This window comes from Lissotriton vulgaris, chromosome 2_2 (genome assembly GCF_964263255.1).
Source record: "Lissotriton vulgaris chromosome 2_2, aLisVul1.2, whole genome shotgun sequence".
NCBI lineage: Eukaryota > Metazoa > Chordata > Amphibia > Caudata > Salamandridae > Lissotriton > Lissotriton vulgaris.
In genome coordinates this window covers 103,935,252-103,962,317 of record NC_141688.1, presented here as the reverse complement: position 1 = coordinate 103,962,317, position 27,066 = coordinate 103,935,252, and the positions used below count along the sequence as shown (strand labels likewise).

The following is a 27,066-nucleotide window of genomic DNA, read 5'->3' as shown; positions in this document are numbered from 1 at the left end:
AGATTTTGACTATTGGATCTCAGGGTTCTAGTTTGTGAATATCTCTGGATCCTGATCCTGAGATACTTCGGGCCTATGTCATGAAGGGCTCTGTGCACCAGAACCATCGATTTGAACAACACTCTTTTCTTCACAGGCAGCCAGTGAAGACTTACCAGATGATGGGCAATGCTGTGTCTTACTGGGATGTTTCTGATAATTCTTGCCGCCACATTCTGGATAAGCTGAAGTCTGGCGATCAATTAATAAGGAGCCCCGATCAAAAGGCTATTAGCATAGTACAGATGCGATGTAATGATTGCATGTACTACCGATAGTCTGCACTCCTTGGGAAGATAGTGAAGAAATCTACGTAGCAAAAATATATCAGTATCTCATTACACTAGCAACACCACACTCGAGGCCCTGAAGACATCATGGCAGACAGATATAGGCCCCCTAGATACTGATGACTGGACTGAAGCTCTGGAGTCCCCTCGAGGGGAAGCCATCTCATCATGTTGAAGACTGATTCAATTCAAATATTTCCACAGGGCCTATTACACATGATATAGGTTATGGAGAGCTGGAATGATAGAATCTCCTATATCCTTGCCGTTCCGGAAAGATGAGGGCGCCTTCATACACACAGTGTACACATGTACAGCCAAAGATAAATTCTGGTTGGGGGTAATCACGTGCCTCTCAGAGGTTCTAGGATGGGAGCTCCTTAAGTAAACCAGGTTAACACTGCTTCATATAGTCGCAGAGATTCGTGGTAATAGGTATAAGCGCCATCTCCTATGGCTGGGCCTAACACTCGCTAAACAGGACGTAGCCAGATTATTGAAGTCCGATCCCCACCACCCCCACAGTAAGGGCATAGAAAAGGAGATGAATTTCTGTATGGGGCTAGAAATATCAGTCTTTCAAGCATGCAGATGTCTGCAGAAACACATGAAAATATGGCAGCAGTGTGCTGATTTCCGTTGACTTATCCTAGAACATTCAACGTTAATCGCCAATACCATAGATACCGAAGTACAGACATACAACCCTGTAGGGTGATCTATCTCGTGAAACACCACTCAAGGAAACATGGACATTTTCTGGGGGTAACATTGTAAGATACAGACAAGGAACATCGCAGCAGATTACACTGTTTTAGTTTAGTTATCAAAAATCTGTAATGAAATATTACTTCATGAACAAATGTCTATATATATGTTGCCCATTGTGCTGTATGATGACAAGAAATGCAATAAAATTTGTTGTGAATAAAAAAATATTCCACGGGAGAGCGATAGAGCCCCCTCCCCACGGTGGAATCCATCTGTCAACAGTGAAAAGAGCAGAAATGAATTTCCCAACTGACACTGTTTTCTGCCAACCAAAAAATGAAAATAACAATAAAGAGTTTAACTAGTACCACTTACTTCAGGCTCTGCAACAGTAGTTCAGTCTAAAAGGTCAGAAGCAGTGGATTATTTCATATTTCTCTGCCATTAACAACACACCTGTGTGCCTAGACTTCTTTCCTTTCGAATTCGACCTCATTAGGTTTGATACCTTAAAATCTGAAGTTAATGTTTATTCTGAAAACCAATAATAGTGATGAAAGTAAAACTATTAGTTTGCATCGTGAAAACGGCAGTTCGACAGCTAAGTAAGCGTAGAATGAGAAAGCAGCTCTTGGCTTCGGCAAGATCTAGTTGGCAGGCGGACAGTGCCAAGACACGATGGCGTTATTCGATTAGTAAAACAAGCTTGTGACAGAAAAGATATTCGCTAGGAAGAAAAAAACACACAACATAAAGACAGCACGTGACGCCACACGTAGGGTCCGCATTCCCTATGTAGGATGTATACGGGCGTCCACGTTAGGATCAGGCGCACACAGCGGTAAAACAAAGCTGCGGCACGAAATGGAAACTAAGGGGGAAGCAAATGTGTGGCAGCTAATGCGACGTATTGAGGCACATGGCGCAGCCTCAGACCTATGATTTTAGACGTCTGGTGCCTCAATTACAGGGAGGGTGACTTCAATGAACTACCAATAAGGCGTCGTCGTGATAATAAGCAGAGCCTGTAGGCTGAAGCCGCTCCTCCAAAGGCAAATACCTTTTTCTGCCATAACTTTTCTGTATAACGTTTTTTGAATAACGTTTTAAAAGGAAGACCAAAGATGTTTACTGTTTGAATTCTATACTGTAAGCTATTCTTCGTTTTAAAAACAACCCCGTTCCAAATAAACCACTGCTGTGAGAGAGACTGAAGTCCCTTTTCCGTTTTACTGCCGTTGTTTTGAAACCCAGTGATAGGACCGTAGCACTTCTACGGGATTGGACGAATTGTTTCTACTTCGTATGAGCAACCAACAAATGGTCCAGTTCGTTGAAAACTCGATTGTTATTGGCTGACTGGTCGCTCCTCCTCACCCCCTTTAGCTTCTGTCACTCTAAGCAGGATGCAGTGGATGTGGCTGGAACAATACACGAGACTTTAGAGCTAGATAAATCCTTATACAGCAACAGCGACTTGCCAACATTATAAACGACGGCGAGCAGAATAAAAGCGAATGCCGTTTAAAATAAGCGCTCTTGGCCCGTTGCCTGGCCCTAACGTGGCCGCTGGTTTTACGCATGTGCAGTGCATAGGGTGCTTCTCTTGAACCTTTAGGGTGGGGGAATATGGCGGGTGAATGACGTCAGGCGGGGGTGGGAGGGTAGGGTAGCACTGGGAGCGGTGAAAGGGCCGCCGCACAGTGTTGTGTGCCCGGCCCATACCTCGGGCGCTCAGCGAACAAAGCGAGAAGAAGGAAGCGTAATAAGAGGGGGGAAGCGGAACCTCCGATACAGCATTCCCTGCTCTTGGATATGGCAGCTCTTGGAGTGCTGCTGCTGTGTCTCTGCTGGGCGGCCAGTGCGGGAGGTAAGAGGTGCTCTGCTTGTCTGAGAACGGGGCGGCGAACATAGAACCAACCCCCGGCCTCCACTTGCGTTACCCCCGTGCTTTTGGATTGGTCTTGGAGGTAGTGGCGATATTGACAGTGGTGGCACGGCTGCTTGGGGAGGCTGGAGGGCGTTGCTCAGACTGTGCTGCTGCCGATGTTCCGGGGTTTATTAGAATTACTAGTGATGGTGAATGAGCATAGTTTTGTTGCTGGTGTCAGTTGTTTGGATGACTCGGGCTGGCAGTGAGGGTGTTATAAGTGGTTGCAGTGTCCGTGTTGATGGTGGCACTCCTACTTAAGGTGATGAGGAAGTGGTACTGCAGCAGCTGGCATATAGTGATGGCGTTTCTTGGTATTGTCTTTGCTTTTTGTGACAGTGCTGTGTTGCCAGTGGAGCTTGCTTAGTGCATGTGGTGCTGCGACTTGGAGACGGCGACAATCTTGGGGGTATTGATGTTGTGGCTGCAAGTAGTGATAGGGAGCAGTTGGTTTCGTTCCTGCTACTTAACGTGGCTCGTGTGAGGTGAAACTAATGGTAGCATTATTGTTCCTTTTGATGGAGCTGGTACAAGCGAATAACTCTTTACCTCATTCCTGCGGTGGCTTTTAGGTTACCTTGGCGAAGAATGTTTCTTTTTGGTGAAAGGGAGCAATAAGGCCCTCTAGCAGGTGTCAACACATCTCTCCTGGGAATGGGAGAACTAGACCTCTTTGAGAGGCCCGTCGGCTCAAGTTAATAATTGTATCAATAACAATAGTTGTTGTTTAGTAAAGAACTATGTATCTTCTAGGTTGTGATGGATTGTACAGAGCCAGCAAAAATGTTTTGGAATAGGATCTTTGGTGACCTATCCTTAATTTCTCCACTGTCATAGCTAAGAAGCCCTGCGTTGGTTGGGTTTGTGCGAAGTGTTTTTATTTAGAACAAGCTAAACGGACTATATCTGTTTTCAATATTTTATTGGCACTTCCGTCATGATCTGATGGTTAAAGAAAATCACGAATAATCCCTTTATGATGATAAACGAATAGTGAGCTAGAATACAATTATATTTGCCACCATGTAGCTTGTGGGAATGTTGGTACATTTAGGCAGGAGATGGCTATATGTCCAGGAAATGCACAATTCCGAAATGTGTGCACGAATATGTGAGTTAGGCTTTTTAATCTTTATACATTTCTATTGGGAAAAGCTATTGAAATCAACATTCTACGCTGTAATGTGTTTCGCAGTGGTGTATCTTAATCTTTGTATCAGTCCTGCCAAGCCTGTCTAGGTGTGCAAAGGATGGCCTTTACATTAGTGGTTGATCTTGAGTAGAGCCAAGCAGCGGACTGTTATATTTTAATCCGTGCAGCCCTTGTGTGCTGGCAGAGGATAGTATTGCGAACATCTAGCCCAGAAATAAGAGTTTGCATTTGTCGTCGGTCTTAAAGAGATCCGGTCCATGGCATGTACGTGGAAAAATTCCACTTGTTCTTTAACATGGGATGTCTCGAGCTAGTTCAGCACTGGGGCAAATGTATATCATTTCTATCAGGGCTGGTTGTTCTTTTGATTTGAATACTGCAGGAATGAAGCTTCACTCTGATGGCGTTTTCCCCTTCCAGGTGTGTTAAGCGTAGGCTTTGCACCGGATAAAGAGAATTTCTGGAAAATGTATTTAACCCCTGCTTCCCTGCCCCACCCACCCCTGGCGTCTGATAGTGGGTTCACAAGGGCGGATATGTTTTTCTTTCTGTTGCCGGCTTTGTCCCATGATGTCATTTCACATATCGATGCGACGTCTCCGCTCAATCCCCCACCCACCCCGTGCTGTTTGTGTGATAAAGCATACACCAGTCACTGGCTGCTTTTACTCGTTTTCCCCCCGTCTTGTTTGTTTCCGTTCCCACCCCTTCCTCCTACGCTTACCTCTCAAACCTTTACTGTGGACATAACGTGGGCACGTTTACCAGTGGATTTTTCATGTTTTGAATGTTTTACTTCAGGAGCCCTGTCCTTCTGCCACTTTGGAAATGTGTCCATCCTTAATAATACGCTTTCGGAAACGGTTATTTATCATGCCCCAGTGAATGGTACCTTAGGCTACTAGCCTTGCATTCCCTCCAGCAGCAGTTGCGACTAGATAATAGCGGTAGAAGGCGACAGTGCTTTATCAGAGGAATTACGAGTATTCATGCCTGACACCCATGCTATTTCAGAACTGTACATTTCAAAGAAGCGAAGACAATAATAAACAGGTGACGACGTTTCGTGGGTTTTTACTGTTATAACTAGAAAAGCGACTTGTGTTTATTTTCTATAAATACATGATTAAAGGTTTTCGTTTTCTTTATACACACGTTTTGATTTAGGCCTCCTTAGTGTGATGAAAGCAACTGTGTTTTTGTTTAATTGGGCGTGGTAGCATTGATAGAAAAAGAAACTTGATTGGGGACGGAACGAGGGGAGCAAGTAAACATTGCATCACTAAACTGCAAATGTGCTCATTTGACGTGTTTTGCTGATTGAGAACAAGGTCTTGGGTTACATTGTTAAATCAGAAACCCTGGTGGGCAACGAGTGTTATGCATATCCACGAAAAGTGTATTCCTTGCCTTTGTGTGTTTAGCGCAGACCATGGTCAACGGAGGGGTACTGTGCACTGTTGTGAATTGAAGAGGGCCATAGTACTGTACGCTTATCAACTCTACTTTTATGCAGTGGTAAAAGGAGACTAAAAACAAAACTGTGCTGGGGAAGGGGGGCTTTGCTCGATGGCATCTTAAAACCTTTTTTTTTAAAATTTTTTTTATCTTACACACATGTGGCAGTATCAGTTTTGTAGCTAGTAGCAAACTGGAAAGCAGGGTTCCCATTTAAAATGTTGCAGAACATGCAGTTCTGAAAACTACTTTCAGAAGGAGAAACCCAAGTGAAACAATACAAAAGCGTCTTTTGACTCAGGAATATTCAGAAGCTTAGACACATGAGCTATATGTGTGTCCTATTGAGAAGAAGCCTTAAGACGAACCAGGAGTTGTAACAATTGAAGCTGAAAGAAAGAAGTGAGAACATTTGTAGTATTGAAAATGTAATGCACGCCTCAAAAAACCTACTTACTTATGGAGAGTCAGATTTTCAGGCAGAACTATTTATATAGCCTACTGGCCCATCATAGCGAGAGGTTGAGCTAGCAAAGAACTGGGGTTGTGTTCATTTAGAAAGTGAATGGGCCTGTAATGGGAAGGAAACAAAATACATGACAGTAGACAGAGGAGAGAATATTCACTTATGTTTCTTTAAAAAAATCAGTACCCTCCTTCACTGCTCTAGCTAGGAAAATCTGTATTTTATAGCTAGACCGGAGTCACTATGCTTGTTTTAAGCATATTTGTTGTTACCAAATAGACATGATCCACAGGTTTGCAATAAAATGTCCTGATGTTAATGCTTTGTACCAATCATTAGATCTAAGAATGTTCTCTAACCTTGTTTCAACAACAATTGATTCTGGATCTCATGTCTCCTGTAGGGGAATGATTTCCTATGTTTTTTGTATACCTATCTTCCTAAGGAAGCCTTGGCCCATCTGGCTCAAATAAAAGAAGACACGTGTGTGTGTGTGGTGTTTTTTTTTTTAACCTTTCTTTTTTTTGTTAAACTTTATTTGTTCCATCATGTCAGTAACTTGAGCTGATTTTATACATAATAAATCTGTACATCTCCACATTTCTACTTTACACAGTTCCACATATAGTGCATATACATTGTCCTTCCAAGTAGTCATAGTTTTAAGTAGGCCACGTCCCTCCACCTCCCACCCTTCACCCTAGCCTGAGTCATCACTGTCATTATCCGCTGGTGGATCACAAATATTCCCCCCTGTATTCATTCTGTGTCCCCGATATCTTGGTCCATTTCCTGGGGCAACCTCTATTACTAAACACTGGCTTTTCAGTTATCATAGCCTCGTCCATGTCTTTGCTCCATGCTGTTAATGTAGGCACCTCTACCCCTCCCCATCTTTGTGCTATATTTCTCTTTATCATTATTCCATGTGGTGTGTTTTTTGAAGATTGATTAACAACGAGATAAGGATTTTCTAAATTCAGTAGTCTGTAATTCATACCTCTGAAGGCCATTACTCTAGTGGCGGCTTGGAACAATTACATAAATAGTTTATCCCACATTAAGGAATAAGTGAGGTTAGAGGGTGGAATATCTGATATCCATAAGCAATTTACAGTATGTTCCCCTATACATATTTGTGCTGACAAATGTCTATGGCCATTGTGAGGAGAGATCGAACCAGGCATGAGCCACCCAGCGTAGGGAAATTAGAACCACCAAGGCCACCAGGCTCTCAGTTGTTTGGATGGCAGAAAGAAATCACCATTTGCTTGGTCCATTTAAATTTGAAACTCTTTGTTGAGAAAAACACATGAGAACGAAGGCATCAGGACTTGAGCTGTTAACCTTGAGATTCTTCCACCATAACCTTTAGGTAACACGTGACCCTCCTACTTTTGGTGAAAAGTTAAACGTTTTAAAATCCAATACTGTGATCACTGCGGAATTAGAGGGCTGAATAATAGAGATTAAATTTGGGGTTAAAATTGGCATGTAAAACAACTGACACTAGTTCTGGGATACTCCAGTCTTTAGAGCAGAGGTCTTCAAACTTTTTTAGGTTGAGCCCCCCCCCAGCTGAATTTTTTTAGATGCTGGCCTCCCCCACCAACTGTCAGAAATTTCTGGAATCTGGTACACTACACAATCGACCGCCATCCGCATATCCAAGGCCATATTTAGCAAATAACTGATTGAACCTACTACACCAAACAGATTGAGAAACTCTGCCCTAAATGAACATGATAGTCCAATAATCAAATGGCATCAAATAGCATTAAAGAAATAATTGAGGTAGCAGCAAACTTCAAACAATGAAGGTTTATTAGTTAATCATAAAATTACAGTTGGCAGTAGTATATTTAGGTCAGTTCAGGCAAATCATAATATTGTCTGAGGGAATTAGCATTATGTCCAATCAAATGCAGCTATGAGGACTGACCTAGAGTTAAACAGAATCAGCCCTTGAAGGAATCAAAACTATTTTAAGTCCAAGGCATGGCACAGAATGACAACGTTCTGCCCCTAAGAGTTGGGCAAGCAACTCATGACTTCCTTCTACATGAGCACCTGTTTTTATAGAATATTTACAACGAAAATTACACAGTCGACATCAGTTGACTAAAATGTTACATATGCTCAACCAATCGTAATACATAATAAACGCAAAATTACATAGCACTATCCCAACATCATCCCCTAAATAAATATTTCTGATTGCACTTTTAATTTAATGTTTTCAGATGATGTGACAGTACAAATCTAGAGACAAAATGAGTTTTATTTTATGAATAGACACAGATTGTCTGACAGTTTAAACGGATGAACCTTGAATTGTTACATTCAAGAGGAAACATGAGTTCACCAAGAACATTATTCTGCTGCAAAGCATTTCACTTGTGCAAGCTTTAGATGTGTACAGAGAGAGAGAGAGTACTGAAAACACAATCACATGTAGAAATTCAAGATGGAGTTGAGGCCCAGCGTAGACTTGTAAGGCTAACTTATCGAAACTTGTATTTAAAGTGTTGACGCTGTATTTAAAGTGTTGACGCTATCTTATCTAATAAACTAAGATAAAGCACCTATATCTCAGCAATTTGATTGGAAGAGGTGAGGCAAAGAATAACTCATTATACTTTTTACTTAAATAGAAAACAGGCAGGCTAGGCTCTCTGTGTGTATGCACGTGTGCAGTTTTAGTGCGGAATTGCTGTCATGTCTTAACACAGGGGCAGCCAATGTGCCCTGCAGGTGAGGCACAACTAGGGTCAAATTTCTCGGGCGGGGGAGGGGGGGGGGAGGTTAGGGCGCAGGGGGGGAGAGGGTCTACGAAAAGATTTCAGGGGTGGGGGGCTGATTATTCCCCCAACAGGCAGAGTGGAGATGCAGGGGTCTAAAAAGCCTGAAAAAAGAACGAAGGCGTCATTAAGAAGCAAATGGTCATTAAAACACCTGTGAAGTACTCCGTGCGGCTGTGTGTGTTCCCGGGATGTCTTATCCAGGGCTGCCACACAGGATGGGTGGGAGGGTGGGCTGAAGCCCTTTGACCTTAATGGGCGTTGCGCTCCTACCTGTACTTCAGTGTATTTACTTGCGTCATCGGACGGTGATAGTTTAAGGTGGCGCGTGCGCCCCCTCTAGATGAAGGTGCGCCCCCCACAGATTGAAGAACTCTGCTTCAGAGATGGGTATCATGGACATCTGATTGTATGGGCTCAGACCAAAGCAGAATGTATTGCAATTATGCCACTATCATTTGCTGAACCTAAGGTATTCTAATTGTCATAATCATGCATTTGTGCATTTTCCAGAGCAGCATTAGATTATTTCTTTTTCTTGCATTTGGCCTCCAGACACAAGGGTCAAAGTAATTAAGTAAGTGTTGTTATCTTAGGTGGGTTAAGAGCTGCTGTGAACAATACCGAAAGTTTTGGAAACATATCACTTATTGTCTGAATCTGTGGTATCGCAATGATCTTCCTTTTGGGCATTCTTCACAAGATTAGGCTATTTCCACCTTGCATCCTCTAGATGGTTGTGCCAATATTTTTGGGTGGTTGGAGAATGTGATGTGCGTAACTTGCTACTATTTGCTGGTGACGGTCAAGTTCTCAGTAATTGCGCTGGCCCAAAAACCAATGTTGAAAGTCATGAACTTTAAAATAGAAATAGCGAGGGATGAATATTGGTTGTAGTATGATCATTTTTCCTCTTCAGATTGAGTCGTATATATGAAAAATACCAAGCTCTCTTTAACTATTAACTAATGTAACCAAAATCTTAAATTTACATGAAAATTACTGCAGAAAAGCGGTTGGTGTTTCCCTGCACGTTGTATAGGATTAACTATCATTATTGAGCAACTTTGGAGTGCACATTCGTTTTCATGAGAATCCAAGTTACTGCTATTATTCGGGCTCTCACACATGTATGTGCATAACTGCTGAGGGACCTGAGAAGTGTAAATGTACATGAATTTATATAGCGCAAATCACCACTGGTTTCTAAGCGCTTGCTTAGGGAACCCGTCCTGGTATTCCCCTGTGAGATAACCCCGGCAGGGTATCCGCAAGGTGAAAGCCAGGCATCCCGCCGCGAGGGGCCGTTGTGGAGATTAAGCAAGCTATTGCCCAGAGTCGCAGAGTGTGAACCCATTAATCGAGTAGGCACCGGAGCAAGAATTATCGAGTCCATGGACATATTAGGACTCAAGACCCCACCGAGCCGGGAATTGAACCCTGGTCCCGGGCTGACCTCTGCTTCCAGGTCTGCCTCCTCTAACCAATGAGCCACACTTCTCCACAATGTGAGTTTTGTGCTGTTGAGATTTTTTTATATCTATAGATATATAGACAGATATATTCCAGACGAAAACATGTACTCCTCCAGTAACATGCAAACGGGCCCACCAGACGTACTAGTGTGAAAAATTCTTTAAGGCTTGCAGCATTACGCGTTTCGACTCCTTAAAGAGTCCTAATCATATGCGTCATGTGAGAGTCAGCAGCCATCTGATCTAGTTTAAGCTCAGCTTCTAAAAGCTGTATATCTGGATGTATATTCAAAAAGAGAGAGGAACCCTCGGTAACCCAAAGGACTGGGGTTAAAACGAAATTTTTACAAAGACATCCTCTCAGAGTATTTTATATCCACACCTTAACTCACACTTCTGGTCAGTCACATGCATTCAAGGCCCAATTGTACCAGCCCCCCACACCTTGAGGCTGCTACATATTGGCACAAAAAACCTATAGTTAGTGGATTGATGGTTGAAATTTATAAAAAAAAACTATGTTCAAAACATTACACAATTAAAACAGTTCTATCAAAAATATCACAATAAAGCAATTGCAATTCAATATTATCTTTTATCATAGTTCAAAATCAATCGGAGTATTGTACGAGAGTATGAAAACAGACAGTAACCTTTGTCTTCAATTGCCACAATCAAAAATAGAATTCGTCCACATAAACCCTGATGCCTTTCAAGTCATACACATCTAAGGTAATGTTCATACAAATGAATTTGTGGCTACGGTAAGGGCGCCTAAGCGTTTAGCGTAAAGCGCCAGGACGCCCCTTTGCTGGGGCAGCTGCGCGCTATAAAAATATAAATAACATAACATAACATAACATTTTGATGGTATAGTCAAATAGCACCTTCTTTTTTCAAGACGGTGGTATTGTTACTCCCGTTCTTTTTAAATTTGAGGCGATGATAAACCAGTCTGCCCCAGACTCATTCTGACAGTATAGTCTCAAAAGCACTTAATATGAAGTAGTCCCAGTTGATCAGTTTCTTATTTCATAAAATCTGTACGGGAAAAGGGCATCTGATGCACAGCTGCGGACCAGCTTCGGTTTAGGAATCACAAAAATAGCCTCAGCCCTGGTAATGTTAAAACCCAATGTTTATAGGCCCATTGGATCAACTTCCTCTTGGTGTTGTGGACAATATTAAAAAAAAAAAAAAAGTTTTCTTCAAACTGTTTCTCGGGAGGAACTCCTTTAATTTCGTTTTGGAGTGGAGCTTTTTTGTATATGTATGTGTATATATCTATATATCTGTCTCATCTATATCTTCCTAATTCAAAATGAAAACCAGCGGCGTTTAAATATTCGAGTATCTGGATGTAGACAAAGTATGTTTGGCAGGGCCACTGCTGTGAGGCCCGCCCTGCTTGAAAACGCCTTTTTAAAACAGCCACTGTTTGTGGGGTCATTAGATCCCTGCACGTCATGCAGATGAAAACTTGAAGCAGGCAAGTTAAAAAACCGGTAACATCTACATGGATTGACACGAGTGACATTACCATAGTTCGTACAATGATGCCAATAGACTCTGCCATACACATAATTGATCATTTGAAGGCCCGATGAAGGCTTTTGGAACGTGTATTTAAAGGTGATTAAGAAGCTAAATAGAAGACGTTGAAGGACTGGTACATCATGCAGAGAAAATGCAAAGCATTATAGTAGCTGTGGTCTTCGTAGAAAAGCACTAAGTGGAATCAGTGAAGAGATCTGCACATGTGAAATAATACTTTTTTAACATATTGACGATCACATTGAATTTTTAAAGTGTGCACTTTCATGCGAAGAGTAATGTTTAATATTTGAGTGACTAACACACTGCCACTTTAAAATTCGGTTTGAAATGCTCCTACACTGGAGTCCTTCATCACTGTTTTTTAAGCTGAGCTTAAACAAGATCAGATGGTTGCTCACTCTCACTTGTTGCATATGATTAAGACTTTAGGAGTCAACATGTGTAACGCTGCAAGACTTGTCAAGATTAAAGAAGTTTTCACACTAGCATGTCTAGTGGGCCCATTTGCGTGTTACTGGAGGAGTGAGTACATGCTTTAGTTTGGAATTTATTAACACCTTCGTTGCAGCGGCTATTCTGCCGCAGCGCTAACAGACGGGGGGCGCGCGCGGCTCACCTGCGCGGGTGACAGAACCGTTCCGTCACGGCTCGCGGGTGAGCTGTGCTTGTGACGGAACGGTTCCGTCACGGCCCCGCCCGCTTAATGAAACGCGCCGCGCAGGTGCAAAATCAGCGCCGCGCAGGCGCGGCAAGCGGGCCGTGGCGGAACCGTTCCGTCATGAGCACAGCCCACCCGAGGGGTATAATAGTCTGACTTAGTACTGCCTTCTTAGGCCTCCTCTACCAGCCAGTGCAAGCAGTTTGCGAAAAGATCTGTTGTCGGCTCACTGTGGGCTTGGAGCCTTCACACCTTACCACTGGTTGGATATGTCACTCATTTGTTTGTTTTGTGGGCTTTCCTTCCTCTTCTATTGTTTATCTCTCGCCTGAAACGGGACCTCAATATATTGCTTCTGTCCTTCCTCCGCTTACGTTTTGGGCATTACTTTTTTAGTTCCCTCCTCCGTGAGAGAGTTTTCCTCATATACTTCTCTCCTATCCCGTTCATCATTTCCACCCCCCTACTGGGGAATGTGCCTATTGGTGTGCTCGCCCTGGTGAGCTCTCATCCCATGCTGGTTTCTCATCTTTTTAGGCGCAAATACGCTGCTTGCTCTGCGAGGCTGCTGTAGTAGAGTATGGGAGAGAAGCCGCACTCACTCACCTTCCATATTTTTCATTGGCTTGTGTCATTGTCTTTCTTAAATGCTGCCTTTGGATTCGTTCATAGACTTTTTAGTCCCTCCTTAGTACGGCCTTGTCTTCATTTGTATCCTCCCATTTCGACTAGCTCTTTTACTACAGTTGTTACACGGGTCCTGTTTAGTCTGTAAGCATTATTTACTCTGAGTTTCTACTACTGCAGGCCGGACATGTGCAGTTTCAGCTGAAACCGCTTGTGTTTTTTTTAAGCAGAACGGCCGCCCCCGTTACTCAGGTGCCTGCTTTCAATCACTTTAACCCAGCATTATTTTTGTCTGTTTCAACCCCCCAAAGAAAAATGGATTTAGAAATGATTAGTGAATTAAGTCATGTGAGTTTCAGGTTGCATATAGTCCTGTGCTAATGAGCTGAGGTTGACAACCGCACATCTTTGTTACATGTCTTCTGTACTAAAGCCACCTGACCGGTGGTTTTCAAATACCTGTTTTATTAATACCACCACCTCCACCGATCCCACCACCATCAATACCATTACCACCACCAATATCACTACCTCTGCCAATGCCACCAATACTATCACCACCACAAGTACCACCATTATCACAACCACCACCAATATCACCATCAATACCGCCACCACCGATCCAATACCACCACAGCCAGTACCAAAACTACCACCACCAATTCCACCAATACCATTAAAACCGATACCACGAATACCAATACAACCTCCACCAGTGTTGCCACCCCCACTACCAAAACCACTACCACTACCACCACTAAGCCTCTCGCTCACATGTAGCAGGGGGCATGTACGAGGTCGGAGCTGCAGCTGAGACCATACCTCGCTCCCTCCATGTCTGCCATAAAGCACAGCCTCCCGCACTAGGAGGTGAAGCTAGTGCCCTACTACAGCTGGAGTGTTTTTTTATTAGACCAAAGATAGCAATGACATTACGCAATGCCACACTGCACACTCAAATCACGGAGAGGGCAGGAAATAGCCCCCCGCTCTTCCTCCTGGGCTGCGACAGTGTAATCACTGAGCGAAAAGTGTTGGAGCGCTTTGTTAGTATTTATAGCTCGGATCATATGTAACTCCCACTTCACACTTTCTGTCTGTGTAATTTATAACACTTACACATCTTCTTCACTGCACTATTTATCACTACTTTGAAGACGTCGCAGACCTGTCTCTTCCTCTGATATTTACATTCTATTAAGAGGTCAAGAAGGCCCTTTATTGCAATTCAATAGATCTCGCATATGCGAGAGTTTAAGCTATTAGTATTGTAAATGACAATGCCTTTTATTTATGTTTTAAAAACCAAAACATGAATAAAAGGCAATCTCCTTTACAGTGTCAAAAGCTCAAACTCCGGTGAATGCAAGACCTATTGCATTGCAAATGCTTGTTGCTTCTGCCGTTGTTGCCTTGACACCGCCCCCTCCCCCAATAGTGCCCCCTTTTTTTGGTTTCTACTAGCATGCGGAACAATACCAGGCATGTTGTGTACCTCCTCGCTAAAAAAAATTGTCAGAGCCAGTCTGTTCCAAAGACAAGGAAAAGTGACTTTACCATACAAGGCTACATTTTCAAACTCAGACATGGGAGATTTTGGGGAAAGAAAATGTGGGGAATGTTTTCCCCTTTGGCTTATATTGAAGCTGAGGCAATGTTAGGCAATTTTAGCAGGAAGACCCGTTTAACAAAGCCATTTTTGGCTTAAAAAAATCAGGAGTCTCCTGACTAAATCAGCACGTATTCTTTGCCTGTGTTTGTTTTTTAAGTCGAGCCGAGTGGCAGCCCACATGTGCTGCTTGCTCTGCGAGACTGCTGTAGTAGAGTATGGGAGAAAAGCCGCGCCCACTCGTCCCATATTTTTCATTGGCTTTAGTAAATGCTGGCTTCGGATTCATTATGAGGCTTGTTAGTCCCTCCTTGGTAATGCCTTGTCTATATTTGTTACCGCCCATAAGGACTGGACCTTTTACTGGTGGTGTTACATGCTCTGATTTATAAATTGGTGTCACTATTTCCTTAATCCGCTTCACCTGTTCCACCCACGACATCACAGCAGCCCCATGCTTACTACTGTATTTATCTAATTTACTATGCGGTCTGCTTTAACTATAACCGTCTTACTTATTCAATTATTTATTTCAGGCAGCCACTTTCACATTAGTGGCCATGCTTATTTATTTGATTAATTAATAGCGCGGCCCGATTTTACTGCAGCTGCCACGCGGAACCTTTCTAAATTATTTTATTTTTGGTTAGTGTGAAAGCGCACCATATGCACATTCACTTTAATATTGTCCAAGCCCCTTTGTGTAGACGCTGCTCACTGTAACCTGAACATCGTGAGCAACGTCTAAAGAAATGGGAGCGGCCAACAATAAAGTTCTCTCTCATTTGCGAGAAGTTTAGCTATTGGCATTCAAAATAACAATGCCTTTTATATGTGTGTTGGGTTTAAAATACATAAATAAAGGGCATTGTCATTTACAATTCCAAACGCTTAAACGTTCGCAAAAGTGAGACCTACTGCATTGAAAGCTCTTGTTCCCACAGTGGCATCGTAACTTAAGTAGTCTTTTGGTGCCTTTGCCATTTGTGCTGACCATGAATAGTTAGTCTTGCAAGGTCAAGCGCTTCACCTCCCATTTCCTATATAGCCCCACCGTATAGCATGCGTCCACTCCACAGATACATTGGGACTCGTTATTGGCTTGGTTTGCTTGAAGGGGTCTATTACAACCCCTAGTCTAGAGCTGTATGAATCAGCAGTGCCTTACTGCAGGTTTCAGTTGACTCTCCCCCTTGCCTCATCATCCTTTGTATTACGAAGGAAGGTCCGAGAGCGAGATCAGATGTCGTTCAACAGTGGCATGCCTTCTCTTGTTCCAGGCATGGCTTCAGGGCAAATGAGTGCTGCCAACTTGTAATTGTTATTTATTCCACTCACTCTCAGCGCAGTTTACATGCATGACAACCCTGCGTATTGTATCTCTCTGGTGCGCCCACTTTTGTTCTTCACTAACTGTATATTGTGTAAGGAGACATGTTACACCTCATAGAGGGTCTGTGATTCTGGCCTTTTATCAAGTGGATCTGCATTTTAGCACGCCTCCTGTTGCATTATGTTAAACGTTTTTGTACAGTGTGCGTTTTCCCCTGAAACAGCTTTTTAAATTATTTTCAGAACGCCAAAGCCACTCTGTGTGAGTTGTAGAATATACCAAATGCATTTGACTCCCCTCGTTCTGCTACAAGGCGTTGAGGCCCTCGCTTTACGAAACCAGCATTTTCAATGCAATAGGTCTTGCATTTGCGAAAGTTTAAGCTATTGACATTGTAAATGACAGTGCCTTTTATTCGGGGTTTTAAAAGAAACACATATATAAAAGGCATTGTAATTTCTAATGCTGATCGCTCAAACTCTAGCAAATGTGAGACCACTTTCATAGTGGCCGCGCCCCTTTCTTTAGACGCGGCTGACTGTATTCAGTTTACAGTGAACAGCGTTTAAAGAAAGGGGCGTGCTCGAGATTAAAGTGAAGTGCAGTATGGGGTGCATTCACTCAAAAAATCATGGTTCTGTAGCATGGCCGCTGAAGTGAATGCGGACTGCTCTTTAAATTCAATAAATAAAGAAGCGGGCGTCTAATGTGAAAGCAGACCGTGCTGCAGAATAAATAAAGAAGCGGGTCTCCAAAGTGGACCACACTGCAAATTAAAAATAAATACAGTAATACAAATATAAAAGCTGGCAGTGAGCTGCAACGTCCTGTGTGGAATAGGGGACGATCATTAAAGAAAATGGTGTTCACCAACTAGATAAAGCAGACCATGTAACACCACAAGTAAAAAGTCTAGTCCTTGTGGGCAGTTACAAATGCAGACAAGGCGGTCCAAAGGAGGGACTAGTAAGCTTATTCACGAATTAAAAGTAATGATTTTGAAAGGACTGTAACATGAGCCACTTGAAAAGATGGACAGAAAATGGGCAAGCACTTATTTCATACCTCAATACAGCATGCCTCACAGAGCAGCGCATGCGCTACCCGTGCTCGACCTAAAAAACGAATTTGCTAACTCGTTGGGAATTTGCACTTGACCGTGGATAGTGAAAACCTGTTCCAAGGTGCGAATAAACAGAAACCAAATGTGTCTGAGTGCTGAGATTGGAATGGACAGGCGATTCAAGCGATGACACAGAGGTTCAATCGAGCTTATTACCTTGCCTTTTATGTTCTTCGTGGGCCCCCGATGCTTACAGAATGATAATTCTATAACTGTATGGTTTCCCAAATGTTTCTACCCAACTAGTGGCTCTACATGAATAAGAAATAGTTCCACTTGTAGCTTGCTCTTCATTCTAAAATAAATTTGTGCTACACTTTTTAAGGGCTGCTTTATGTACGTAGTTAAGTGTCCACATAGAATACAGGACCAGACAATATCTGACTTAGGCCGGGATCGCCAAATCATCTGAGGGGTGCGTGTGTGCGCATTTATATATTGTATATATATTTTTGTCTGTTCCCAATTCTCCTAACAAACCCTAATCCCCCCTTCGATCCAGACTTTTGTGTCAGCTTGTTTTAGCGTCTGCAATGTGTTACTTGGGTATTCCGTGAGTACTGAGCTGTGGGTGAGCGTCCTGTTTGGGTAATCGAAATGCATGGTGTTATCCAATGCAGCTTCTTGGAGTGCCCTCGTTGAAAAGCATAACTTTCACCCAGTGTGCCTGTGCACAACATTTTTAGGTATGAGCCAGTGTGACTGTGCTCAACATTTTTGTGTATTGCTTTCAGATTGCTTTTTTTCAGATTGCTTTTTTTGTTCTCTAGGATAACTTAACTGTTGAGATGGAGACCTAAAACTCACAACCTTTTGGACACCTCTTTTCAGCCATTGGTTATTATATATAGTTCAGCTGGCTTCAGGCATTGGCTCCTAGGAGGTTGTCCATCATCTCATGGCATACAATGGATCCCTATTACGTTAAAATTCGTTAACTGCTTACATACTGCCTTTAAAAAACAAAAATAAATATATCTTTCCTTGGGGGGCGGGGCGGGAGGGGGACGGGACGGTGGGCTTACATCCCCCAGCATTGTATTTGTGCCATATTGCACCACCATCCAACTCTGGCTCCTTTTTAGGTCTCGCCTACGCAGTGAACATGTGCGTCATAGGCAAAAAGACCTTTAGCAATCGCTTTGGCTTTTCAGCCAAAAACGTGCACACGTTCCATTGCGTTCAATGGCAACGCATGCACGTGTGGCGATTCACTTGCGGGAGCGCGCAGCGCCATATGGTTGCAATTATTGCTCCTAACGCTGCTCGCAAGTGGAACACTTTCACTTTTTTATCCAGCACTGGCCCCCCCCCCCCCCCACCCCCGCCTGCTGCCATTGCCTCTGACGGAGCAATTTTTTATGGGCAGCCGCACTCCCTCTCCTGTCTCTGCTTTCGTTCTGTAGCAACCCCTGCAGACCAGTTCTTCAAAACTTGAGTTGTATGGCAATAAAGCACTTTCTTTTTAGCTCATTCATTTACCACCTACGCGCGCCCACATATTTATCAGCAGCACTGGGCGGGGCTTTGTCAAAGCAGTTCAGCAGGTATGGGACACATGTGCGTGGGCCCCCCATGCCCTCTCACACCCACATGGGAACCACAACTCGCACATCACCAGTGGGCGCCTCATGGAATGGCGGGTGATTTAAAAATCTGAATCAGTTGTGGGCTCCTTTTGACCACCCCCTCCCCCCCACCCCAATTGCCGGTTTCCCACTGGGCTGGCGTTGGGTTCTCCTACACTTCCTGCCCACGGGCTCCTTTCTCTGGTCGTTATTGGACACGTCACATGACCCACTCGTCTGCACTGCCTGACATGTCCTTTGTTTTGGGTACCTTATTTACCCATCCTAACCTCTCCTTCTACTAATCCAGCTCAGATATCCAAAAAAAGGGCAACAGGTTTAAAGGTGTCTTCCTGTGATGGCATTCCTGTAGGGGCATGTTATGCCCAAGTAGGGACCTGAGCCAACACTTCTTCCCATCTTCCTAAACCTACTTCATCCTGCCTACTACCTTTCATTACAAGCTATTCCTGCCCAGGCGACACATTTGTCCTGTTTTCATCATCTTTAAATAAGTGACGTAATGTTTCTCTTTGCAAGTCTGAGATCCGACAAACAGCAGCCGTGTGAGGCACTGAAGCCGAGCCCCCTTGACATGCAGTGGAAGTGTAAGGCTGCCTAATGTAAAATGATGGTGCTATTTATCTTTTGCTGTTCGCATCGCCCAACCCCCACTGCTGTTATTGATATCAGAGACATTGTCTCTATCTGTAAACTTCATCAGTATGCAAACGTGTGTCACCATGATGGGTGGTGACGTTGCTGAATGCACTTTCTTCGTTTATGGTAAATGAGCGCCATCATTTTCAGGACAGTGGGCAAGCCATGCATGTTTTATTCTCCATCTGGGCCTGCGTGGTGAATGATGGTGATAAAGACCAGGCTCCCCCTTTGGATGTTCCTAGGGCACCACCGGCTCAGTGCGGATGAAATGGTCACCCGTCCCCGCATTGCCATAAACGCCACAGCTTTACAACAACATTATTTCCCTAAAGGCGGAGCCATGTTTCTGTGCGCTGCAGCACTGCGTGTGAAGCTGTACAGCGACTCGCCAAGGAGCCGAGCTGGAGCGACCAGGTCAGGGAGAGATAAAAAGTGCACATAATCCGGGGTAAGGACCATGAAAGAACATGTTGTTGAGTTGTATTTAAACCCTGTTTTAGTGTCTCCCTTAAGATAACGGCAAGTCTCTGACCCAATTCCCTTTTCCATTGAATTTTTTTTCTATTTCTTTATATTGAAAGCAATGCGGCACAAACGCTTTTGATTAGTATGTTTAAAACAAAAGTGCCGGTACCGGATTCGTAAAAGGCGTACGACAGCGAGGTGGTGCCAGGTAGGGGCAAAAACAAAATCTGTGAAAGATGCAGTAATAAAAACAAGCATTGACATAGCCAATAGGTCTCGCTTTTGGGACCTTACTAGTATTTAGTTATGAAGCACAATATCCTTGGTGCAACAACATCAACTGTTGCATGGCTATGCAATTATAAGGTCCCAAAGGCGAGACCTATTGGCTAAGCCAATGCTTGTTACTTTTCTCTTCAAATCTAACATGAAAGCCATGCTGGAATTATAGAATAAAACCTTCCAAAAGGCTGCGTTCCTCCTGATGTACGCAGGCTCATGCGTCGCTACACTTGTAAGAGCATGGTGGCTGTCTTCAAATCAAACCATTCCAAAATGACCATAATGCACTTTTGTGTGTTACCATGAATTTGTCCTTGTATGTTGCCATACTCTTGGCTTATTTTATTTTACTACTCTAATATGACCTGGACCATGCCTGAACGGTAAAATGAAAAAAATATAATGCGTTGGCATTTGCGGCTAAAGGTAAAGACCTATTGGCTTTTCCAATGCTTGTTTATTGTTGACAGTATGTGCGTTTTCTTGAACTCTGTGTCAAGTTGTCAACATTACATATGAAGTTAGTGATGAATCTCTGCAGAATCTTTGTGCCACAGAGTAAGCCGTATTTGCGAGAGACCTATAAATTCCATTGTGGCCAGCAACTTCTAGTGTGGTACAACTACCCCCAACTCCTGATTTTCTGAAATGTTTAAAATGACTGTGGACATGCAGCGTCAAGGTTATTACATTGGTACATGTTTGATACTTTTTCTAATATGTGCAAATAAATGATGTTCTATGATACCTATAAAAGGGTACTCTATGTGCCTTTGAGATATCTTGCTAGCGGAGATATCCGCACAAACCCCGCCCTTTCTAACATGAAAGGCATAGAGCAGAAGTACTTGAAAGGTACCCCATCCCGTGAAAAATAAATAAATAAACCAGGGTGGAGGAGAAAGGGTGACTGCGCCCTAGAGGCAGGCTGCAGAAGCAAATCTCTGCTTCATTTAGCCGAATAGTGCATCAACGTCTCGTCGGGGCTAGTAAGCACTATATAAACACAATTACAATTTCCAGGCTGCATATTTATTTATAAAGTTTTATATTGCCTAGAAAGAGGCCGATCCATGTCTGCTCTGATATTGCCGCTCCTAATAGATAACGTGAAGGTGTTCCAGCCGAAGAAGAGTGCAAGGGGCAAATAGTCTGGAGATGCAAAGATACCTCCGCGAGGAAGTCACTGACATATGATCCGCCAGGGCAAATCCAGCGTTAAAAAGTGTTAGACCTGTATGAAATGCTTGTGAATAGGGTGCAAGTTTGCAATACTGCAAGTTTAATATTTATTGGGTTTGTTAAAAATGTAAAACAAAATACAGAGATTTTCTTTAGGTCTGTGCTTAATTTGATCCAGTGGTAGCTGGTGCGGGCCAGAGGCACTCAAATTTGGGGGACTAACACTTATTTTTCCTCATAATGCATTTACCTAGAGTGAGAGAGGGACAAAAACAAAGCGGAAAGACTGAGGGAGAGAGATTGAGAACCCGTCATAAAGTGAGAAAGCAGAATGCTCCAAGAGTAAGATAAAGGGAGAGGGAGTGTCTGGTGGTGGACTCAAGATGCCACAGCCTTGGTATTCAGCACGCAGACCTTTAGTTGCACCAGCCGTGGGCTGCTGAGTAAAGCTTTGGGCACTGGGACTGATTGTACTAATTAAGCTGTGCTGTAGGGGAGTACGTTTTTATGATACAAGACTCCCATTAAGCCAGTATCCTGAAGATGACCAGGTTGCCATCCACTCTGTCGCTTAAGATTTCAGAGTCAAGGATGCCACCACGGTGGTGCCTTGAACAGGGCAGTTTGTCGTTCACCCAGAAGGGGCAGGCTTATTTCAGCAGTCTTCTAGAATGTCCAAGAAACTGACATTTTTGGTATTAATAGAGGTCTTGTTTTGAGAAATTGTGATTAGCTTTTGAAGGGCTGCTCATAGTGACCTTGATTTCACCTTAACATGCTTTACCAATATTGTGAGTGCTACTGGGTTTGGCATGAGTGAGCATAGCATTCTTATTTTTAGGTTTCGCCTGCACCGCTTTTGCGCTGTGCTTGCAAAATCTCTTGTATTAAGATTTATTTTTTTAAGAGGCGTAGAACTTGCCCATTTCTTACCTTTTTTTACCATTGGTTGGCTCCCACGTCACTTTACTTGACATTGGCTGTCTCCCACTCTTGTTTCTTTGCTGGTAAGCACCCCCTCTTTGCCTCTGTTTTTGTGCCATGGAGCCTGGACCAAGTTCTGCTCCTGGTGGCCAGTGTATTTCCACTGGGCCGCCGTCCTTTGTGGAGGTACTGTTTTTTCACTTTATTCCAATCATGCCATATGAGTGCATGTGTTTACAGACCTTCTCTCCTTTATCGTCACTCACCGCTCCTTTTCACTCTCTATTGTCTTGCTGCCTCCCTCCCCGGGTTGTTTTCCCGTCTTTGCTGTCCCGTTTTTTTGCTCTCCCCCCCTCCCTGTTTGATGCTTGCCCCATACCAACTAGCCCACCCTCTCCCGTTCTTGCTTGCTTTGCCATTGCTTTCCCATCACGTTTGCCCCGCACCTTTTGGCCTACCGATGCCCTGCTGCCCCTCTCGTTATCTGTTTTTGCCCTCCCCCAACACCCTAAACACAGTCTAGGTAAATGCAGGCCACTAGGTAGATGGGATTCGTTTGAACTTCCATGTCATTTGATCACGAAACATGCACGCAAAGCACCATAATCAAGCCCTACACCCTGCAGGTGTGATAAGTCCCTGCTGGGACATACCACATTGAGGGGATGACTCTCTATTTGAGGTAATATGACTCTGATTTTACTGACATACCCCCAGCACTCTTGGTTTTTTGACATTGCTAGTCTTATCAAAATCTTAGGAGTAAGATAGAGCAAACATTGGCAAAGCCAATGGGTTTCACAGTTTACCTGCTGTGCATCATGGCTTAAAGTTAAAAAAAAAAAACCCTATGACGCGGCCAGCTTTGACCACATCATAGATTTTTTTGTAAGTTTAAGACCTGTTGCACATCGCTCAACTGCGATGCAACATAAAAAAATTGACAAAACCAATAGATTTCACATATGCGAAACCTTGTGGCTCTTCCAATGTTTGTTTGAAATGCTGGCACTTAACCCGAAAACTGATCATTTTGTGGGTCTGCTTATTTGGTTCTTTGACACATTATTGCTTGCCTACAAGAGCAAATATGAACCTGCAAATGTTTTTTGACTTTTTAGAGTTTTAATGAGCATTGGTTATGTAATTATTGTGCACTTATTCAAACGGCAATTTTCCAACTTTAATTAGTTTGCGTAACAATAGTTAATTGGGCGTTAGTTTGGTGTGTTCACATTAAATGCTTTTTCAAGGGGACTTGCTGAATACTCTCGTTCTCAGCCTTCGTTTTACACCCTCACTTTCAACTTGAAAGTAATATGAAGTAAAGTGCAGTGTAAAAAAAAAAAAATTGAGATGTTGAATAAAAGATGTTATGTTTATTGTGCAAATGTGGATGTGCGCTGTATAGGCATGTCTTATTGTTTGTTGCGCTTAGAGGAGAGTTTTCTTAATTAGTAGTTTGTCGCTTGTTTTTTTTTCCTGTATACAGTTTATTAGCAAAAAGTTTGATGGCGCAGCCTTTCCTCTGGGTCTGCCTCCGTTTGTTAGGCCTGGAATAGTTTATATTTTCTTGCTTGCCTCTCACCAGTGGGTGTGACTCTGTTAGGCCTGCAGTACTTTTTCTTTGCTTGCCCTATCCATGGGTGGGGCTATGTTTGTTAAGCCTCCGGTGCTTTCTTTTTTTTGCTTGCCTTACGGTGGAGTGAGGGATGGAGGCGGGTGTGCTGATTCATTAAGAAGTCTTTAGCTTATGTTTGCTGTAAGAGCGTGGTTGATGTGAATGGATACCGTTGTGTTTATTGTCGGGTCTCTCTTATCGTCCACTCCCCTTTAGGCATATTCTTAGTGAGAGGACCAAGGCTCCCACTAACCCTTTGATAAGTAAACTAAGCAATGAAAATGACTAAAAGCTTATCAGGTTATTAAATATTTAGCACTGTCGACTATGATCTAAAGATTGTAGTGTCAATTTGTAATCACTTTGATCATTTGAAGTGCTCGAATTTAAGTGTGTAATTCCAAATAGGTCATTAGGAACTAATAGGTTTATTTATTTGTTTTATAATTTTAGCAGAAACTATTTTTGCAGGTTGTGAATTATCTGTTTTTCTTGGACATTTTGAGGACTGGATTGTTGCCAAAACTGATTGCCTTTGTCACTCAGGGTGTACTACTGGTTATGACCGGTGACCAAACCACTTTCCTTTGTGTACTCTTCTCTTAGGCATTTCCTGTTACTTTGAAAATCTTTGGCTAGTTTGGGTGCTTTAGACGTGTTATGGAAATGACTAAATCTTCTTCTGTCTTTTGTATACGAATGACCACGATCTGTTGAATTTTGGTACTGGGTTGGGTGGCATGAGGTTTTTGCTTGTTTGATGCTCTCCCATCGTATGGGACATCCGCAGCATTGTACATCAGGCGAACAGGCGGTCTCAAAAGTAGTTATTCCTAATCCCAATAAAGGCTGAATTGTTTTTAGGGAAAACTGACTTATCTATGCAAATGTGGCAGAAAAAAATATGCACTGCAAACTTTGGTTGTGCCTGAACATCTATGTAAAGTTGTGTTTTTACTTTATCACGTAGGATGCAACCATATATTCAGATGAATGACTTTTGCACAGGCGCTTGCATGCAGGACAGATGCAAGTGGGGCTATGTTGACTGACTTCATGAAGTCAATCAAAAGTTGTTTCTAGAAATCAAGTGATTCCATAGTAAACTGATGTTGGTAACGCTGCAAAAGTATCCAGTGAGAACTCAATACAAGTTCAAAATTGCATGCTTTATATGTTATGGGGACAGTTCCCAACACCAGACTACTTAGCCAATACGTTTATTTAGAGTGATCCAGGAAACCAAGGAGCAAATTGCCGTCCCTAGGTTTAAAAAAAGAAAGAAAACCTTATCAAATTCTTCTCTGGTATTGTGGTGGGTTTTGGGGACAATGTACCCTTAGCCTTCTAGGTACTTGCATATTGTGTCCACATACAACTGCACCCAATTACCTTTTAGGCACTATTGGGGTATAGATATTGTTAGTTTATGAAACGTTTAAGGCTATTTTTTCTTATGAATTTTCTGGTAGTAATGACATTATTAGAATAACACCGACACTGTAGAAAACTACGAACTGTCTGTTGCATCGATCACATTTGTCTTGGTTGACCTCCGGATTCCTGACCACGTCCAAAAGAATTCCAAATGGATACAAGCTCTGCATCAGAGCAATGACGTTGGTGAAGGAAAATGTAAAACTAACTAAAGCAGAACGCAATGCTGATTACTTGGCTGTTTCATGAAAGTGGGCATGTTTGCTCATATGCAGCGGCAGAATACTGTCCAGCTAGACCTGGCGCAGGGTTGATGTTCTGCTGCGGTTATTGGACTCTAATGAGGAATTAGACCAGGAATGTATTTTTTTGTTTTCTTCCCTAACTTCCCCCCTTGATTGCTTTACTAATTTGGTGGCCTGTATTGGGAAAACTGTAAGCATCTGCTTTATAAGGCAGTATGTATAGATTTCATTAAGAATTTGGTTGTCCCTTCATTTTGTAAAGTTTGTTCAATTTTCTTGTTCTATTTTCTTTTCAGCTCCCAGCCTTTAGCCTTCACAAATGGTATGTAGACTTCAGTCAATAAGACACATGAAGTGGTAGAAGGAATAACTGGTATGCCAGACTACTCGAATGGTCTAAATCTGTAGTCTGTTAACTGTTCTTGCTAGTTTACATTGTTTACAATTGGTACTGTGTTTTACAATTTTTCTGTAGGTGAGGGTTAGCAGGCCCAGTTTATCCAAGTATTGTTTTGGAAATTGACTGTCTAAAGCCTGGTTTAATTTCTTTACTTGAGATGGAATCGGGCAAGCAAGACTAACAACCGCACCAGTTTGTTGGTTCACCCTAAAGAGCTCTTGGTTTGGTGGCTCAGTGTTGGTGCTGCCATTGAGGCTGTTATCGGTGCTGTCAAGGGAGCGTTATTGGAATGGGGTCAGCACGTTATAAAGAGGCTGGCATTGAACCTTCCTAGTAGTCCGGGAACTGCAGCACACAGAAGCAAAACGCCCAGGAAGGTAGCATCCTTCTGTGAAGAGCAGCTAGCACATGCCTCATAGTCACCAGGTTTGCTTGTTCTACCTGCTTTGCAGCTGTGTGAAGATCTCTGTAAATTGGAGACTTGCTACGCCCCCAGGGGAGGGAGTGTTTGGACCCAGGTTTGTTAGCATCGCTGCAATGATATGGACTCTCACTGCACAAGAATGCTGACAAAACCAATTTTTATGAATTCTATTTCCAGGGAAGAGGGTGTGGGTTTTAAGAGAGGGCGTGGCCATGCGCTTGATTAATTACCTGTACCTTGTAAAATGTCTTTGGCAAAATATTCTTAAAATGTAATAATATGAGAACGTTATAGTGATAGAGCGACAGCAACCCTCGCTCTACATGTGTTCATTAATCCCTCTGGAAAGTCTTGATTTTTGGAAGCTGGCGTGTTACCACGAAAACAAGAGGTGAAGGGGTGGGTGTGTGCGTGTTTTTTAATTTTATTTTTTAATAACCTTCCTGCGCTCTTTATTACTTGGCCTCATATACGTGTGTTATGCCACGCCAGCTAACTATTCCTTCAGAAAAAAATCCGTTTCTCCTCTCAAATGGCCAGTCTCCACTCCAAACCTACCTAAGAGAGGAAACCAGATTATTTTTTTGCATAGGCAGCTGTGCAAGGCCCCCGGACAGCAGATATG

The 27,066-nt window shown here is 43.0% G+C and overlaps 1 protein-coding gene across 1 annotated transcript in view; it reads left to right on the top strand.

The window, feature by feature from the left end:
* Positions 1 to 2,419: 2,419 nt before the first annotated feature.
* Positions 2,420 to 27,066, top strand: part of ADAM10 (ADAM metallopeptidase domain 10) — a 542,337-nt gene continuing 517,690 nt past the window's right edge. Inside the window, exon 1 of the mRNA XM_086959374.1 lies at positions 2,420 to 2,910. Coding sequence (XP_086815500.1) covers positions 2,856 to 2,910 — 55 coding nt within the window. The 5' untranslated portion in view covers positions 2,420 to 2,855. The remainder of the gene's footprint in view (positions 2,911 to 27,066) is intronic.